The sequence below is a fragment of the Protopterus annectens genome, chromosome 8.part0 (assembly GCF_019279795.1).
Source record: "Protopterus annectens isolate FY-2018-M chromosome 8.part0, PAN1.0, whole genome shotgun sequence".
NCBI classification, from domain to species: Eukaryota; Metazoa; Chordata; order Ceratodontiformes; family Protopteridae; genus Protopterus; species Protopterus annectens.
Genome location: NC_056741.1, coordinates 952,368,237 through 952,385,716, shown reverse-complemented (window position 1 = coordinate 952,385,716; position 17,480 = coordinate 952,368,237). Strand labels below are relative to the sequence as shown.

Sequence of the window (17,480 nt, the reverse complement as noted above, 5' to 3'; positions counted from 1 at the left end):
TATGACAGGTCTGATGAGTGACGAGTAGAGGGGCACTATAACTTCTTTATTTCTAGATGTGAACCCTTTTGTAATTAGATGGGCCACATAGAAGGCTTTCCTAACTACTTTGGCAATATGATTGTCAAAGGAGAGATCACTATCTACCTGGGTCCCCAGATCTCTTATTACCTTTTCTGTATTAAGGGGGCTGCCACCTATGTGGTAATTCATGGGTGTTCTGTTTTTCCCAAATGGGATGACTATGCATTTTTTGGCATTTAGCTTGAGGCCATGACTTTGACACCAGGTGTCCACCTCAGTAAGGCCTTTTTGGAAGATGTCCGTGTCAGCTGGAGAGTCAATTACGGCTCCCCAGTTTGCAGTCATCGGCAAACTTGGTTATCCATAGTCCTCCTGTGTTTGCCTGTACTTCTGAGAAGTATATGCTGAACAGTAGGGGTCCCAGGACCAAGCCTTGTGGGACACCACTTGTGACTGGTTTAGAGTCTGACCTGGAGTCTGCTATTCTTACCACATGAGTTCTGTCTGTAAGCCAGTTGGCAACCCACCTTGTGACATAGGGGTTTATGCTCAGGCTGGTGAGTTTTTCTATAATACCTGAGTGAGGAATGGTGTTGAACGCCTTGGCGAGGTTAAGGTAGGCTGTGTGAACCACTTTTCCCTCGTCTATGGCCTTTTTGACTGTCTCAAAGAAGTCAACCAGGTTTAGTAGGCATGATCTGCCCTTAACAAAGCCGAACTGGGTCAGGTCAAGTGTTTGGAGGTTCCCAATGCCTTTGTTAATGAGTTCCATGATGATGCGCTCCATAGCCTTGCAGACCAGGCTAGTCAGGCTTATGGGGCGCGGAATAACAGTTGCTGTGCACTATTCTATGGGCACGTAGCCTGTGGAGAGGCTGAGGTTGAACAGTGTGTTTAGGTGGGGGGTTAATTTGTTCTGTAGTTCGTGCAAGATGCATCCTGGGACACCATCTGGCCCCATTGAGGATGTGTTTTTGGCTTCTGAAAGGGCTGTTTTCACCTGTGCGTCTGTGATTTTCGGGACACTACACTTTTCCGGTAATGTTGTTGGCCCTTTTGGAGGTGAGACGGGGGTGAAGTTTGCACTGAATCTATCTTCCAGGATATTGGCAATATCAGTAGGTTCAGTATATTTTGTGCTATTTTGCACTAGCTCAGAGCATATCTGTGAGTTTACACTTAGATTCTTGACATAGTTAAAGAAGGCTTTGTTGTTATCTTTCGAATCCTTGGCTATTTTTCTTTCAAAGTTAGCCTTGGATGACTTTATGAGGGACCTTAGTTTCTTACTGATACTGATCAGGGATGTCTTTCCTTCCTGGGATTTGATTTTTTTCTGAACTAGTTTCCTCCTTTTATTGTATAACCTGTTTATGGCAGGGGTCCACCAGACTGGTTTCCTTCTTTTAGGGGAGCGAGTCTTGGTTTTTCTAGGGATGGCACGATCAATGCATCCTTGTAGATGCTCATAGAGTGCATTTGTAAAGGAGTCTGCATCTTTGGCAGTGTTATCCTTTAGCGCGGGGGCTGTGAAACTTACCACCTCTGTCTTAAGTAAGGTGAAGTTTGCTTTAGAAAAGTTTTTCACTGTGGTTTCCTTGGTTGGGGGTGGTGGTGGGGTGTGGACATCCAGAGTGATTAGTTTATGGTCTGGTCTAACCAGTGACAGGTTGACCTCTGGTGCGGAACACCTGTCGCCCATGTTGGTGATGACCAGGTCCGATATGTTTCACCTCTGGTAGGGGAGTTCACCAGCTAATCCAGGGCATTTGAGCTGATAATTTCCAGGAACCGCTGAGCCTGGGAGTTTGTACTCAAGTAGTTTTCCCAGTTAATCGTAGGGTAATTGAAATTGCCCAATATCAGGGTGTTCAGTAGGACCTTCATATTTTCCAGTGTCTTTAGAAAGGCAGAGTGGTGGTCCTGGGTCATGGAGGGTAATCTGTAGCAGGCCACAATTTGTATTGCAGACTTGCCCGATGTTAGTTGCACATGGATGATCTCAGAGGTCAGAGTTTCCTTCTCTTAGGGGAGCGAGTCTTGGTTTTGCTAGGGATGGCACGATCCATGCATCCTTGTAGATGCTCATAGAGTGCATTTGTAAAGGAGTCTGCATCTTTGGCAGTGTTATCCTTTTGCACAGGGGCTGTGAAACTTACCACCTCTGTCTTAAGTAAGGTGAAGTTTGCTTTAGAAAAGTTTTTCACTGTGGTTTCCTTGGTTGGGGGTGGTGGTGGGGTGTGGACATCTAGAGTGATTAGTTTATGGTCTGAGCTAACTAGTGACAGGTTGCCCTCCGGTGCGGAACACTTGTCGCCCATGTTGGTGATGACCAGGTCCAATATGTTTCACCTCTGGTAGGGGAGTTCACCAGCTGATCCATGGCATTTGAGCTGATAATTTCCAGGAAGCGCTGAGCCTGGGAGTTTGTACTCAAGTAGTTTTCCCAGTTAATCGTAGGGTAATTGAAATCACCCAATATCAGGGTGTTCAGTAGGACCTTCATATTTTCCAGTGTCTTTAGAAAGGCAGAGTGGTGGTCCTGGGTCATGGAGGGTAATCTGTAGCAGGCCACAATTTGTATTGCAGATTTGCCCGATATTAGTTGCACATGGATGATCTCAGAGGTATCATGCTGCGCCACTAACCTGGAGGTGTAGGTATCCATGATGAATATGGATACACCCCCTCCATTTGTGTTTCAGTCTGTGTTCTGTAGCCGAAATGTGTGGTATGAGTTGTATCCCGGTAGTGCTGTTGTGCTCTCTGGAGCCTTGAACCAGGTTTCAGTTACTGCACAGATGATGTTCTCCATACTGAGGAGTGCTTCAAGCGCATGCATTTTGAAATTTAAACTCCTGGCGTTGAGTAGCATAACCCTCATTTTTTTATTTCTGCTGTTTATGGAGGTGGGTTTGACTTTTGAGCCTTGCCTAAAAAAGGCACTATGGGGGCAACAAGAGCCTTGGCCAGTATTCGAAAGCCTAGGGGCGACAGGTGCAAGCCATCTCTTGCGAAGCAACGTGGCTTGTCGAGCATGTCGTCCCAGGCTGACAGACACAGGATCCCCTTTGAATGACACCAGAAGCTTAGCCAATTGTTGAAATTGATCATTTTTCTTTATATTGAGGTATCATTCTTGGTGAGGGCAGGATGCTACTCTATGGTACACAAAGCTCTGTGTGATGTAATATATACTTTATGAATCTGGGGCCCTTACACTATAAGGTAAATTAATACTAAACATTTTATCTGATCTAATACTATTCCATTGGATAAGCATCATGGGGTAAATAGTATATCTTAGCCAAACAGAGTGGGAACAGAACTATAGTCAGTTTAGTTGGAAGTTTCATAATTAGACTATAAAACTTTAGGTTTCCAGAACAAAAAGGTTTCAGTAATATAATTCAGAGTATGGTGAATTTGGACATAATAGTCCAAGATGGTTACAATTCCGCCAAGTAATGAGGTCTTGATTAATTAAAGAAAGAAACATCTGGTATTGCTGTTCACAGAGTGTTAGAATAATTTTGGAATAAAATTTTTTAATGAACTTTATGACAACTTTGATAATAATTCCTCTAAACACATATTACTTAAATAGCAGTTATAAAACAAAAGGTTTTAAAAAAAACTTTAACTGAGTAGCTCAGATATTGTTTTAAAAGAAATATATCTATTATAAATTGATATTTTCAGATTTGTTTTAAAGATTATAGTATATTAGCAAACCTTGTGGAGAAATACCACAATCATTCATAGAGTTGTCTTCTTTAAAATAAACAGTAAGAGGATGCTTAATTGAATAACAAATAAGACTTCTTACAATAGCTATTATGCAATGGGTACCTTATATTGGAGGTAAAGTAGTAAAAAAGTAAATAGACATTTTATTGCAAATTCTTAAGAAAGAGTAGTTGTGTAAAATCTTACCATAACCATAGATGACCTTGTCTTCTACATGTTGCAGTATTTATAACATGAGGGAGTCTGCCGCAGGCTATCCGGCCAGTATACAAAAGTCTAAAGCTACAGTCAGGGACATGAGACATTGCACATAGGTCCCCATCCAATGTCAGCCATAAAGTGATGTCGGGAATAAAGCAGACATTGGCATGTACCATCCTCAGAACTGAATGCCCCAGGAAGATCACCAGCCTGAGATAAAGTGAGATAAACACATATCCAGAAATCAAGCAAGCATCAGAGGGAAGGGGGGGGGGGGCATTATACTGCAACATATAGAAGAGAAGGACATCTATGGTCATGCTAAGATTTTGCAAAACTATTCTATGTCCTTCTATTCATATGTTGCAGTATTCATAACATGAGGGAGAATATCAAAGCTCATGCAGAGAAAAGAGGAGGGGGAGTAGCACTCTTTATGAACCCCTGAAGAATAGTCCTTACAAAACCAGCTCTAGATCTAGATATACCGTCCAATTTGTAATATTTTATACAAGCATGTACAGAAGACAAAGTAGCTGCTGCCAAGAATAGAGGAAGTATCTAGACCCTTGAAAAAGGCACCTGAAGAAGACACAGCTCTAGTAGAATGTGCCTTAACTGGAGATGCTAGGGTTTTTCCATGAAACACATATCAAAAAGAAATAGCCTTAGAGATCCAAGAGGAGATTGTCTGCTTAGAAACAAGCCTGCCCAGAGCCCTGGGATGATAAGAAATGAACTGGCAATCAGGCTATCTGATATGCTTGGTTTTATCCAAATAAAATTTGAGTTGTCTATGCACATCCAAGGTGTGTAAAATCCTCTCACTAGAAGATTGAGGAGCGGGAAACAAAGTAGGCAAATTAATGGATTGGTTAAGTGACAACTCATTCACCACCTTAGACATAAAGGAGGGATTAGTACGTAGAGAAGCCCTATCTTTATGGAAAACAGTAAAGGGAGAGGAAGCCATTAGGGCCTGAAGTTCTGAAACCCTTCTGGCTGATGTAACAACCAAAATAAGCACTGCCTTCCAAGTACAATGTTGGAGAGAAGAGGAAACTGCTGGCTCAAAGGGAGCTAATGTAAGTTTTTCTAAGACAAAATTTAGATCCCAAGGAGAAGGAACTGGTTTCCTTAGTGGTCTGATATGATGGATGCCTTTTAAGAAAATTTTGACTTCCAATCTTGAAGCCAAAGGAGGGGTCATAGGCAGACAGGCAGAAATCGATGAGAGATGAGGTTTTACTAAACAGTATGATAATCCAGTCTTCAGTAATTCATATAGATAAGACAAAACCACTGGAATATCCACAGACAATGGTTGTAGATTTTGAGAAAGACACCAGATGGAAGACCTCTTCCATTTGGAAATGTAGGATTTCCTAGTATTGGATTTTCTGCAGAATTTGCAGCATACCCTCAGAAAATAAGTGTCTGAAAGGGATCAAAACCCTATCAACTGCACTGTCAGATGAAGAGTTGACATTTGTGGGTATATTAGGGATCCCTTGTCCTATGGGAGTAGATCCATCCTGTGAGATAACTTGTAATGATTGCCCTTGGCTAAATGCAGAAGAAGGGGGAAATAATGCTGTCTTGTCCAAAAGAGTCACCAGCAAAAGTTTTGGTTGGTCCTGTTGTATCTTTAACAGAACTTTCTGTAGAAGGGGGAAGGGGGAATGCATAGAGAAACATGCCCTTCCAGGAGAAGGATAGAGCATCCACCTTCCATGCCAGAGGGTTGGGCACAAAACTTTGGAACCTTCCATATGAGAGGGTCGGGCACTCAGGTGCAAATCTTTGGAAGTTGCCTATTCATACGAGAGGCAAAGAGATCTACTGGACGAGTACCCCACCAGTGGATAATGTCCAAAAACACATCCCTGTGAAAAATCAATTCATGAGCTTGAGTCATGGACCTGCTCACTGTGTCTGCCACAGCATTCTGACTAGAAGGAATGTAAACTGCCTGAAGGGGTAGCTGAAACTGAGTAGCCAGCTCCCAAGCCTTGAGAGCCAAACTGCACAAGAGATATGACTTGGTCCCCCCCCTCCCGCTTCTTCACATACCAAAGAACTGTGGTGTTGTCTGTGAACCACTTTAGGGGTCCTGGAAGAAAAAGGTGCAGGGCAAAAATGAAAGCTCTCATCTCCTTTATGTTTATGTGTTCCTTCATTTAGGAAGGAGACTACATGTCTTGAACCTTCCAAGAGGTGAAGGTTTCCCCCTATCCCATGCCAGAGAAACTCCTGAGATGGAAGAGGGGGTTGCAGGGGAAGCCTTGGATTCAAGGTAACCTGTTGAATCCACAAATTAAGTTCTTTTTTCAAACATGGAAGGATAGGAATAACAAAATCCAGTGTTGCATCCAGACTGACCTGAGGTACCACTGGAATTTCCTCGTGTGAAGTTTGGCTAGAAGTAACATGCGAATAGTGGATGCCATAAAGCTTAGGGGGTAGAGGAGCTCCCTGGCTGTCAGAGACTGAAGTGGAATGATGGCCTGAAAGAAAGTGGTTAGAGAGATGACTTTCTGAGGAGGCAAGGAAGACAACATCTTGTCTGTATTCTGCATCCTAGTAAGACATGGTTTTGTGAAAGACTGAAAAAGGATTTTTGGAAGTTTATAGTGAACCCTAGCCTTTCCAGAAGAGACACTGTGAAATAAAGGTTTGCTAAGAGAATGTCTGGAGAATGAGCCTGGAGAAGGAGGTCATCCAGGTATGGAAGGATTTGAATGCCCCTGAGTATGGAAAAGGCAATAACAGGAGCTAAGCATTTTGTGAAGACCCTTGGTGCCATAGACAGACCAAAGGGCAAGGCAGAAAATTGAAAATGTGAGGAAGCAATAGTAAAACACAGAATTTTTTTGTAAAGAGGATGAATAGGGACATGAAGATAGGCATCCTTGATGTCCAGGGACACCATAAAGGCCTGTGGAAGAATGAGAGGAAGCAGAGGGTTTAAGGAAAGCACGCAAAAGGTAGGAACCTTCAAAAATATGTTTAGATGTGACAGATCTAGAATGGGTCTCCAAGAACCGTCTTTTCTGGGGACTAGGAACATTCTTGAGTAGAATCATTTCCCTGTTTGGGAAGTAGGTACTTCTTGATTGGTTCTCGGAGAAATCAAGGTGAATCACCTGAGGAAAACAATTCCAACTGGTCTTTTGGAAGTTGAAGAAGGTCGCTGAAGGAAGGCAGAGTCTTCCATACCAAGAAGTATCCTCTGAGTATAATAGAAAGAACCCAGGTGTCCTAGGTGATCTGTTTCCAAGCAAGGAGTGACAGGAAAAGATGTAAGGATAGTGGGGTCTGGCTGCAAAGAGGTTGGTAGTCACAGACTACCTAGCTTGCTCAGAAAAGGCTGCTTCTGAATGAGACGAGTAGTAGAAGTCTTGGCAGTGTAAGGTTTTCTGGCAATTCTTTTACTCTTCAATGAAGAAGGTCTGGATTGCTTCCTTACAAAGGGAGTCTTAAAAGGGTAGTTCCTTTGAAATTTTGGGACTGGTGACACAAAAATGTGTTTAAGGTCCTGGAGTTCCTTGCCTTTCTCTTGCAAGGACTTAAAAAGTTCTGCAGCTGCAAATCCAAACAAGGCCTTGGAATCTAATAGAACATCCATTACTTTAGTTTTGGTATCGTCTGGTACAGGCTGGAGTCTCAGACAAGAGTACCTCCTCAAGACAGAGCCAGATGCAGCACCTCTGGCAAATGCTTCAACTGCATCATAGCTGCATTTAATGGAATGATCTGTCACTTGAGCAGAGGAACCCAAAATGGAAGAAATATGAGACAATGTCTGCCTCTGGAGGCTCCGAAATGAGCTGAGTGGCTTGGGAAAGGAGAGCTAAGGTATATTTGGTCATATGCGTTTGGTAGTTTATGGCCCTAAAGGCAAGAGTGATCAAAGTATACACCTTTTTCCCCAACCTTTCCATAACTTTACTCTCTTTATCCAAGGGGAGAAGGGAAGTTGAAGGCAAAAGCTTTGAGGGCTTATCTGCAGCCACTGAGACTGTAGCTGTATCTGCAGAAGGGCACTTAAATAAAAACTTGCAATCATCCGGCACTTTGTAAAATCTATCTGGCCTTTTAGGGGCAGGAGGTTGTGAGTCTGGATACTTAGAAACAGAGGAGAAAGTATCAAAACAAAACTGATAACACGGGAGGCACTGCAGATGGGGAAGGGGAATCCATCTGCAACAGGTCATAATATCTTTTTTGCACCTCAGAAACCTGACAGCAATTCCACTTGAAAAATTCTCTCAACTTTACAATGGTCTCACCAAAGGTAATATCCTCCCCAGGTGATTCTTTACCATTTGATTCCTCCACCTCTGGGGAAGCATACCATAATGGAGAGGGAATCTGGGCAGAATATGCCAGAGACTCATCACCAAATGAATCATCTTCATCTGAGGAATCTTCAACTCTAATTCTTTTTTTGAGAAGAAACTGGAGAAAGGGAAGGAGAAGGGAGAGAGACCCCTGTAGGCTGCCTTTTGGCCATAAAGGAATTAAACAACACTTGAGAAACGTCTTGCCAATCAGCAGCATGTTCCTGAGAAGAAGGAAAAGAATGCTTTGTTTTCTGCTTTTCCTTTAGTGGATCATCCATACAGTGAAAAGTCAAGGGACCCAACGTAGGCCTACATTCGATAGTAGCACTTGTGATCTCTTCACGTACAAGGATTTGCAGAATTCTGCAGGGACCTTCAGAGACTATGAGCCTGGGTTCCACCCGTACATCTGTTGCAGATGTCTGCATTTCCGCTCCAGGATGTGTTAGCAAGATCCTTTGCAACCTCCACAATGGTACCCATAGAAGGATCACAGCCTTCCAATGAACAGGTCTCTGGGCCAACATCAGCCTCAATAGAGACATCCAGAATTGGAGGAGCAGCAGAGACCTCAGGCCTACATTTTTTGGCCTTTTTTAGAACAAGCTCCCTGAAGGGCCGACGTACCTTCCATGGCATTGCGAGCTTAATGCTTAAGGTAATTGGTTCTCTAAATATAAATTGAGAGAAGTAGGATGGCTGTGAAGGGTCTTTGGAACAAAGGCTTGGCAAATAGCACAGGAGGCATGGTCATGGGTAGGGCCTAAACAAAAAGACACAGGTCATGGGAATCCTTATGTGGAATTTGCCTTCCACACTGACAATTGCCCTTTCTAGATGACATGTAACCTCAGCAAAACAACAGTAGCACAAAAAATTAGGGAAAAAACCCCAATGGGGCACTTATCTCACCTGTAATCAGCAACTTCACTGTCAAGCAATGACCAGAGATGGAGTTTAGACTGGCGGGAGGAAATTTCTGAGGATGGTACATGCAAATGTCTGCTTTATTCCCAATGTCACATTATGGCCGACGTTGGACGGGGACCTATGTGCAACTTCGCACATACCTGACAGTAGCTTCATACTTTTGTATACTGGCCAGACATTGGGGACAGTCTGAGGCAGACTCCCTCATGTTATGAATACTACAACATAGAAATAGAAAGATATACATTTGATTGAGGGATTTTATCTATATTGGGATACTACAGTTAGAGAACCTAAAATATCTGCATCAGCAAAAAACATTAAAAATCTGGAATAATTCACTATAAATAAAAGACTTAAAAGATCAGTCAGAGCCGAATTAATTACATTTGATATAATATTAATATGTTTGGTACACAAAATTGCATATATAGCTATTTAGTATCCTATGAAAAAGTCTGAGGACTGAGTCTTTTAAATTTGTCTCATAAACTTTCACAATGATATTAAATTTAATTTGACATTATATTTCAAAACATATATATATCAATAACAAAAAGAATACTTGCATGTATGAAATTTAAAGAATTGTCAAATTAAGAAATAGGAAATTATTTATCCATACATATTACTGAAGAAGTTATGAGAATCAAGCAAATCCATTTTATTTGGTAGAATCTCTTAACTGCTGCTGAAATAAAGTAAAATAATTGGACACAAATTTAAGAAAATTCTATGAAATTATAAACTAAGCAAGATTAACATTTCAAAAGGGAGAATCTATATTTCTTGATTTGGTCAAGGCATTGAAAATATTAATTGTCAATGAATCATAAAACTGTGATGGCTTTAGAAAAACTAAAACTACAGATGCGCTCAGTTATTCCTAAAGGACTATACATTGTAGAAAAATAAATCTAAAACAGGTGTTAGGTCAAACTAAATAAAAAAAAATCAAGTTTAAGAAAATCAAAAACAACACAGATATTGAAGACATAAAACATATTATGAAAAAACATAATACAATTAATAAAATACAAAAACAAACTATCTAGTGAAAATTTTAAATATCCTTTAAAACCAAAAGCAACACAGAAATAATTCAACAGATTAAAAAATTAAATAGAACAAAGTACCAGGAATAGATGCTATAATAGGTTTATAAGCTTTTTCCACAGTAAGAGATACCTTTATTATGGATATCTGTTATCAGTATACACAGCAATAATATTATGCTTTTCTCAGTCACAGGAATGTGTGAGTTTCCCAACTTTGAAATAATATGAAGGCTCGTGTTATGCTCTTTTTTACAGGTCAGTATTAATAAATGTCAGTTATAAAATGCTCAGTTGCTTTTATTCACTAGATTGAAGTTAATATGGCATTGTTAATAGATGATGATATAACAGGATTCATAGTTAAAACGCAATCTCAGGATAATACAAAGAGAGTTATAATATTAGGAACAGAAGAAAATTACTCTGGGCAAGCAATTGTATGGACCATAAGAGGCAGACTACAAAAACCTTTAAGTTGACGCACTTAAATGTTCCTGCCATCCTTTACAAGTACTTAAAAGTGTCCACCTCTCAAATCAGGCAGGCTGTACATGATAACCTAATGTAAATGTGTGCCTACCCATCCATTCAGGACTAGCCTTAAAGGCAAACAGAGTAGCACTTTGCTTTACCTGTAGTGGCAAAGTATTCTATAGCCTGGGAAAAACTTTGACTTAGAAACCTACCCCTCCAGTGAGTCTTGTTTATTTGTTGGCTTAAGGTTATGCCCCTAATATGGATGTTTGTAGAACCACTGGTGTTATGAAGAAATAGGAGGTCAAATAGGATTGGGTCTTCCATGGCTCAAAAAGTGAGACACAAGTCACATCAGAGGAGCTAGGTGGCTAATGAGAATAAGGAGAATTGTGCTAATATGTTAGGATAAATTAAAGGCCTTCATTTTTTATTTGATTTTTTGTTAAAAAGTGTTGATTTCTTTCGACTTGAGTGGTTTGTATGGATTGGTACATAACAAGAGTTCAGTGATAAAATGACATTTTTTGGATCCTGAAGATATTCTCTTGGAAATTAACTGGGCCAGATAGAAGGACTTCCTGTCTATGCTGGATATAAAAAGACTGAATAAGAAGAAGTTGTCCATTTAAGTACACGGATCTGTTGAAGACGAGTAGCACATATAACATATGAGGTGGGAACAGCTTTTTTTTTTCTTTGCTGAATACTATTAAGCTGCACTTTTTTGTATTTAGCTTAACACAGTTTTCAAAAACCAGTTATGTGAGCATCCCATCCTATTTAGCAGCAGTTTACTATTAGTGGATGAGCAGATAGCAGTGCCCAGCTTGCAGTTATCAGCAATCTTTATCAACTGCACTTCAGGAGTATAAGCTTGGATGTCTGCAAAATAAATCCCAAACCAGAAAGGGCCTAGCTCTGAACCATGTGGTACTCCACTAGTTATAATTTTATGTTTGCAGAGGGTATGAGTAACTTTCACTAGCTGGGATCTGTTGGATATTGAGTTTGCAATCTAGTGGACAGCATAATGGTTTACATTAAGTTTATCTAACTTTTCGCTAATAATGGCAAAGGGGATATTGTCAAAAGCTTTGGTCAGGTCAAGCTAAGCAATGTGCACAGACTGATCACTGTCTACAGCCTCTGCAACCATTACAAATAAGTTTACTAGGTTCAAGAAACAGGAACTACCCTTCAGAAAATTAAACTGAGTGGGGTATAGATTAGTTAAGTTGCCTATGTCTGCTGCATAAATGAGTTTTGCTATGATATATTCCTTGGCTTTGCTTTTAAGGCTGGTGAGACTAATAGGCCTATAATTATCTGGGGTTAGCCAAAGGGCCACTCTCATGTTTAGAAGTGACAGTGGCTGTTCTCCAGGCATCAGGGACAAATCCTGTGGACAGGATGAAATTGGACAGTTTAAGTAGGGGCTCAGACACATACTTGGCAGTGATGAACACACAACCTGGTATGTTATCTGGTCCCACAGAGACAAGATTACTTCAGGGAAGTTGAATTTTCAGGGATTCTTGGTGCAACAATGTGGGTAGGTGGGATAAATTTAACAATAAATTTGTCTTTTAATATATTGGCTACATTACTAGAACTAGAATGTGTGATGTTTTTATGCATGAGCTCGGTGCATTGTTAAACATTATTCCTTAATTTCCTGACAAAACTGAAAAATGATCTGTAGCTTCCTTTGGCATTTTTGCTAGCTGAAATTTGTACTCTGCTTTATATTTTCTAAAAGTGCTCTTAAGTTTCATGTTGGCATGTTTGAGTGTTGTCTTAGGTTCTTAGGTTAAGACTAGGCTATCTGTCCTTATGGGTCAATTTAAGCCTAGCCAAACTTCTCATCCTAAATGTAAGAATCAAACCCTGTGCCTTGTGTTCATGATGTAAAGACTTTAACCATTATGCCATCCTAGAACAGCTCGAGTAAGAGGACTCTCTTACAACCAGTTGACAGATTGATTATGCAAATCTTAACAGCAAAGAAGTAGATATTATTAGCCTAGACATAGAATAAACATTTGATCTATTGGGTTGGGATTATCTTTTTAAAGTACTGGAAATATAGGGTTCAGGGCATTTTGACCTCAGACGGTTTTATCCCAGACATTTTGACCCTATAATGAACACATTAAAACATTCAAAATGCGGATCTAAAAAAAGTATAAAGATAAACAATCAAATATTATCTAAGTAAAAAAATGGAACAACATGTAGAAATAAAGAAATGCTCAAAAAGTAAAAAAATGCTATGTAACTCAAAAAATAAGCTACTTTCAATAACGGAAATAACACTAGAAATTAAAATACAAGTTAAATGTAAAAAGTAACACATAAATGGAAAAATAAACAAAGTAATAGAATAAAAACATCCTATATTACAAAAAAATAAAGACAAAATTACTGGGGTTAGTAATCAGCTTGTACTACAACTGCAAAATGCAAAGCAGGAATCATTGCTTCTAAAGTAGAGAGGAATCATGGCAGACTAAAAATATGAGACTACTGCTACCTGTTGGCCCTAACTGAAATGGCAAGCTAGTTGGGTGAGTTTTGTATTTGTATTTGTTTTGTATTTGTATTTTAACAATTATTTCAAGCGTCCGTTTGACGAGTGATATGTAAACGTTAAGGTTATAAGCCTTAAATATAGTTTATGGTTTTTATGTAATTTATAATTTATGTATTAGTATTTTTTTACACAATATAAGAATATTGATACATATTATTATATTTTTATACAAAGGGTTTTGAAAGATTGTGTTCCAAATGGATTTTTTAAAAGTGGGGGTTTGTTTTGTTTTTAACATTTGAACTGCTGGTCTTGTATGTATTTAAAGTCACAAGCTGATAATTGTTAAATTGTTAACTTGTTTGTTAATTAGTTGATTGCATCCTATTTAAAGGAGCATGTTGTTCTAATTGTTTTACTTTGTCTGAGGAAGGAGAGATAGTATTCTCTCCGAAAGTGCTTGTGGTTAATAAAAGCTCTAACGAAACAGTGTACGAACTATTGTTGCTTCTTCAGCACTTAACAGCGTCATTTAGCTGTGGATTATTACTTGGCTATCTACTTGGCACATGCCCAGCAGCTTGTTTCCCTTGAATTTTTGTATTTCAGTGGTTTGTTTGGTTTAGTTTGTTATGTCCAACGAGGCCAGGGCTCATTGTTCTCCGGAGATGTAAGCAAGATGGGGATTTAACAACCCTTATCCATTTGCTTATGGGCAGAATGGACACTTTTACCCAAAGAATGGACTTGTTGATGCTAACCTTGGCACTCATGGCGTTAAACCGGTTACCGGTATGGTAACCAGAAACCAGCAACTGGCTAGCGGAGCATCTTCGGATCCTAGCGCCATTCCAGCTGGGCAAGGACACACTACAGTTTTGGCGAATGCGGGAACACAAGGTACTGTTATTTCTGTAAACGATTCCGTTCCGACGGTTTCATTATACTTAAATAGAAAAAACTTTTTTACGATCCCTGATAATACAGCAACAGGGGCAGCTAACACAGAGACCATGGATGAAGCTAATATTAATAATATTGCAGAACTTATTGGAGATTTCGACTATAAGCTGTTTAGGTGTAAAAAACTACAGCTCGAGATCTCTTATTTAACTGAATGCCTGGACAAGAAGATAGTCCCTAAAGGGCTTAGGCAGTGGAGGTTCCCAGTGGGCCTAGAGGAAGGTTCCGGTTTTCATGGACAACTTTTGGCTTTATTCGATCAGCATAGCTTCGAATACATGGCAATGCTGATTGACTATTATACAACACAGGTGGAGGCTTATAGAAACGATTTGGCTAGCTTAGAGCAAGAAATCAAAAACAACTATGATTTCTAATATGATTATTCACGTGTGTTCTCCAGCATTGATGCCTCTATTAATAAACTTTGTGACAATAAGAAAAAGAAAATTATTAGAGATACGAATCAATATGCTGACAATAAAGCCTATCCTAAACCCCCACAAGTTAATTTAACCAGTAACAAGCTTAGAGGGGCATTGCCTAATGTTAACAAGAAAAATTTGGGCACCAAAACTCATGATATGTACGAGCTGGACAATTTTCTGGAAGAAGGGCACAATAGCAACGACACCCCCGGTGACGAAGAAGGGGCCATCGATTTAGAGAACGATCAACGGCAAAACTATGTATCTGTTGACAATAACAATAGGAATGGGCGAAAGCAGAGCACCAGGGCAGTACAGTCACGGGTAGAACATCAACAGGGTTTTGGACAGGTCCAGAATTCACGGGGGAGGAACTTGAGGTCGAATACCAACAGAATGGCCCTGAGGAGCAAACAGAATCAGAACAACAGATGATAATGGAGTCTAGTCAGCCTGATATTGTTTGTAGTAATGAAGGCGATTTTAAGATCTTCAACTACACCACGCTAAACATCTCTTCTGCTATGGCTGACTTCTTCTCTAAAGGACTGTCCTTTGTCCCTGATACCCGTATGGACTTGCCTAAAATACTTGTGGACCTTAAACTTTATGTAACTAAACCTATTGGCTGTTTTAGTAAAAATTCTTCCCTCATTAGACCTTTTATTGCTAGTTTATTTAACAAAACTTTTGAAAAATCCTGTGAATTGGACTTAAGGTTTTTGGCTGAAAGTTCATTTAACAACAAACATAAACACAGGTTAAATATAACATGTGAGATTAAGTTGTTACAGGATTGTAGAATTAGGGTTATGAAACCCGACAAGGGCAATGGGCTTATCTTTATGAATCAAGTGGATTATATCAATAAACTCACTTCCCACTTAAATGGCCCATATGAAAAAGATTTGTTCTTGGAAGACTTTATAGACACACACACCACTCTTATCTTCACATTACAGCACCTAGAATGCCCTCAAAATCCACAAATCCATTCATGAACCCCTTTCAGACCCATAGTGGATGGGAGGGTCTATATTGGTGTCTTGTGCCAAATATGTGGATGGCGTCTTAAAACCATATATAGAAAAAGAAAACCAGATCTGCAAGGATTCGTGGAGCTTTCTAGAAAACATAAATAGAATACCCTTTGACCCTGATTTAAGCTTTTAACTGTAGATGTGAAGGAACTTCCATCCCACAACAGTTAGGACTAGAATGGGTGAGGGAGTTTTAGGAGTCAAGAAGAACAAAATATATTGTACACACAATTGAGACTGTTAGAAATGGTGTTAAAATACAAACTTTTTCAGTTTTGACAACGTGATATACAGACAAGCCTCTGGTAGCAATGGGCTCACCATGTGGGGTCCTTTGCCAATTGTGTAATGGCACAATGGGAGAATACATTATTATTTAATAATTCACTATTTGCCTGGTATACAAGATACCAGGACGACATGTTTATATTATGGAGAGGCTCCTTGGACATGGTGGCCCCCTTTATTGACGACATCAAGACCTTGACTAACTTCTTAGATTTCACATTTGAAGTGAATGAGAACAAAATTAGTTTTTTGGACATTAATTTAACCAAGGACAAAGAATCTTCTATGTTTACTAGTAATATTTATAGAAAGCCCACTTATTCCAATGGATTTCAGTTGCCACCCTATCCATCAAAAAAGAGCTGTAGTGAAGGGGCAGATGGTTAGGGCGGCACGTATGATAACCAAAGATGAAGACTTCCATTTTGAATGCAGTAACTTGACTACCATGTTTGTCAACAGGGGGTACCCCGATGCTCTTATTTTGGAGATTGCATCTGAGGTGAAATATAAAAGACAATCTGGCCATTTCAGGCCCATCCTTAACAGAACAGGCCCGGATTTGATGACTAATCAAGATCGGGCGGGTGGTTTGAATAAAAAGGGTAGAGAATTCGACACAGGGATTAGATTCTTGTGCACGTTCTCCATTGATCATCACTTTATTAGGGGGATTCTACAGAAAAATTGGGCAAACATAAAGGAAGATACAAATTTACATCAATTGCTGGGAACAACACCTAGTATAGCCTTTAGGAAAGGATTTAACTTAAAGGCACTATTAGAAATGAACAGACATACTTCGTTTAATAAGGTCAAGGGCATGGTTAAATGTGGTTTGTGCAACCAGTGTAAATTTATGCAGGAAGGTAATTATGTTGTTATTAACAATGTAAAATATAAATTAATGGGCAATTTTAGCTGCTCATCCAAAGCAGTGGTGTATGTGGCAACCTGTATGCAGTGCCCTGCCTTCTATATAGGAAAAACTGAGAGGGCACTGCATAAGAGAGTATATGAGCATTTATATGCTGTTTCTAAGAGCGATACCAACAACGCTCTGGCTTCCCATGTTATTAATAACAAAGAACATAGTTTTAGATTTACGGTTTTGAAACAAATTAGGACACAGATATTTTCAGGACCATGGCAATTGTTATTAGAAAAGGAAGAGCTATTATGGCAGCTCAGGACAGCAGCACACACACACCCTGGTCTAAATGAAGCAATATCACTCACTTGCATTTTAAAATTGTTAGCTATTAAAAGGTAATTTTTTAATTTGTTAAAGAGCTTGTGAAATATTTTATGCACAGTTAAGTTCTATTGTCTTACCCTTGCTTTGTTTATTTCTAAGATTTTTGTATCTGTTGTCCAACACATTGTTGTAAGGGACATAGTGAAGTAACATCTTGTTGGTTGTTTGGAGAAGGATTTTTAAA

The 17,480-nt window shown here is 39.5% G+C and overlaps 1 protein-coding gene across 1 annotated transcript in view; it reads right to left on the bottom strand.

Moving 5' to 3' along the window:
* The window catches only part of FAM187B (family with sequence similarity 187 member B), a 288,809-nt gene that overhangs the window by 219,281 nt on the left and 52,048 nt on the right, over window positions 1-17,480 (bottom strand). Inside the window, exon 2 of the mRNA XM_044079332.1 lies at window positions 8,729-8,991. Coding sequence (XP_043935267.1) covers window positions 8,729-8,991 — 263 coding nt within the window. The remainder of the gene's footprint in view (window positions 1-8,728; window positions 8,992-17,480) is intronic.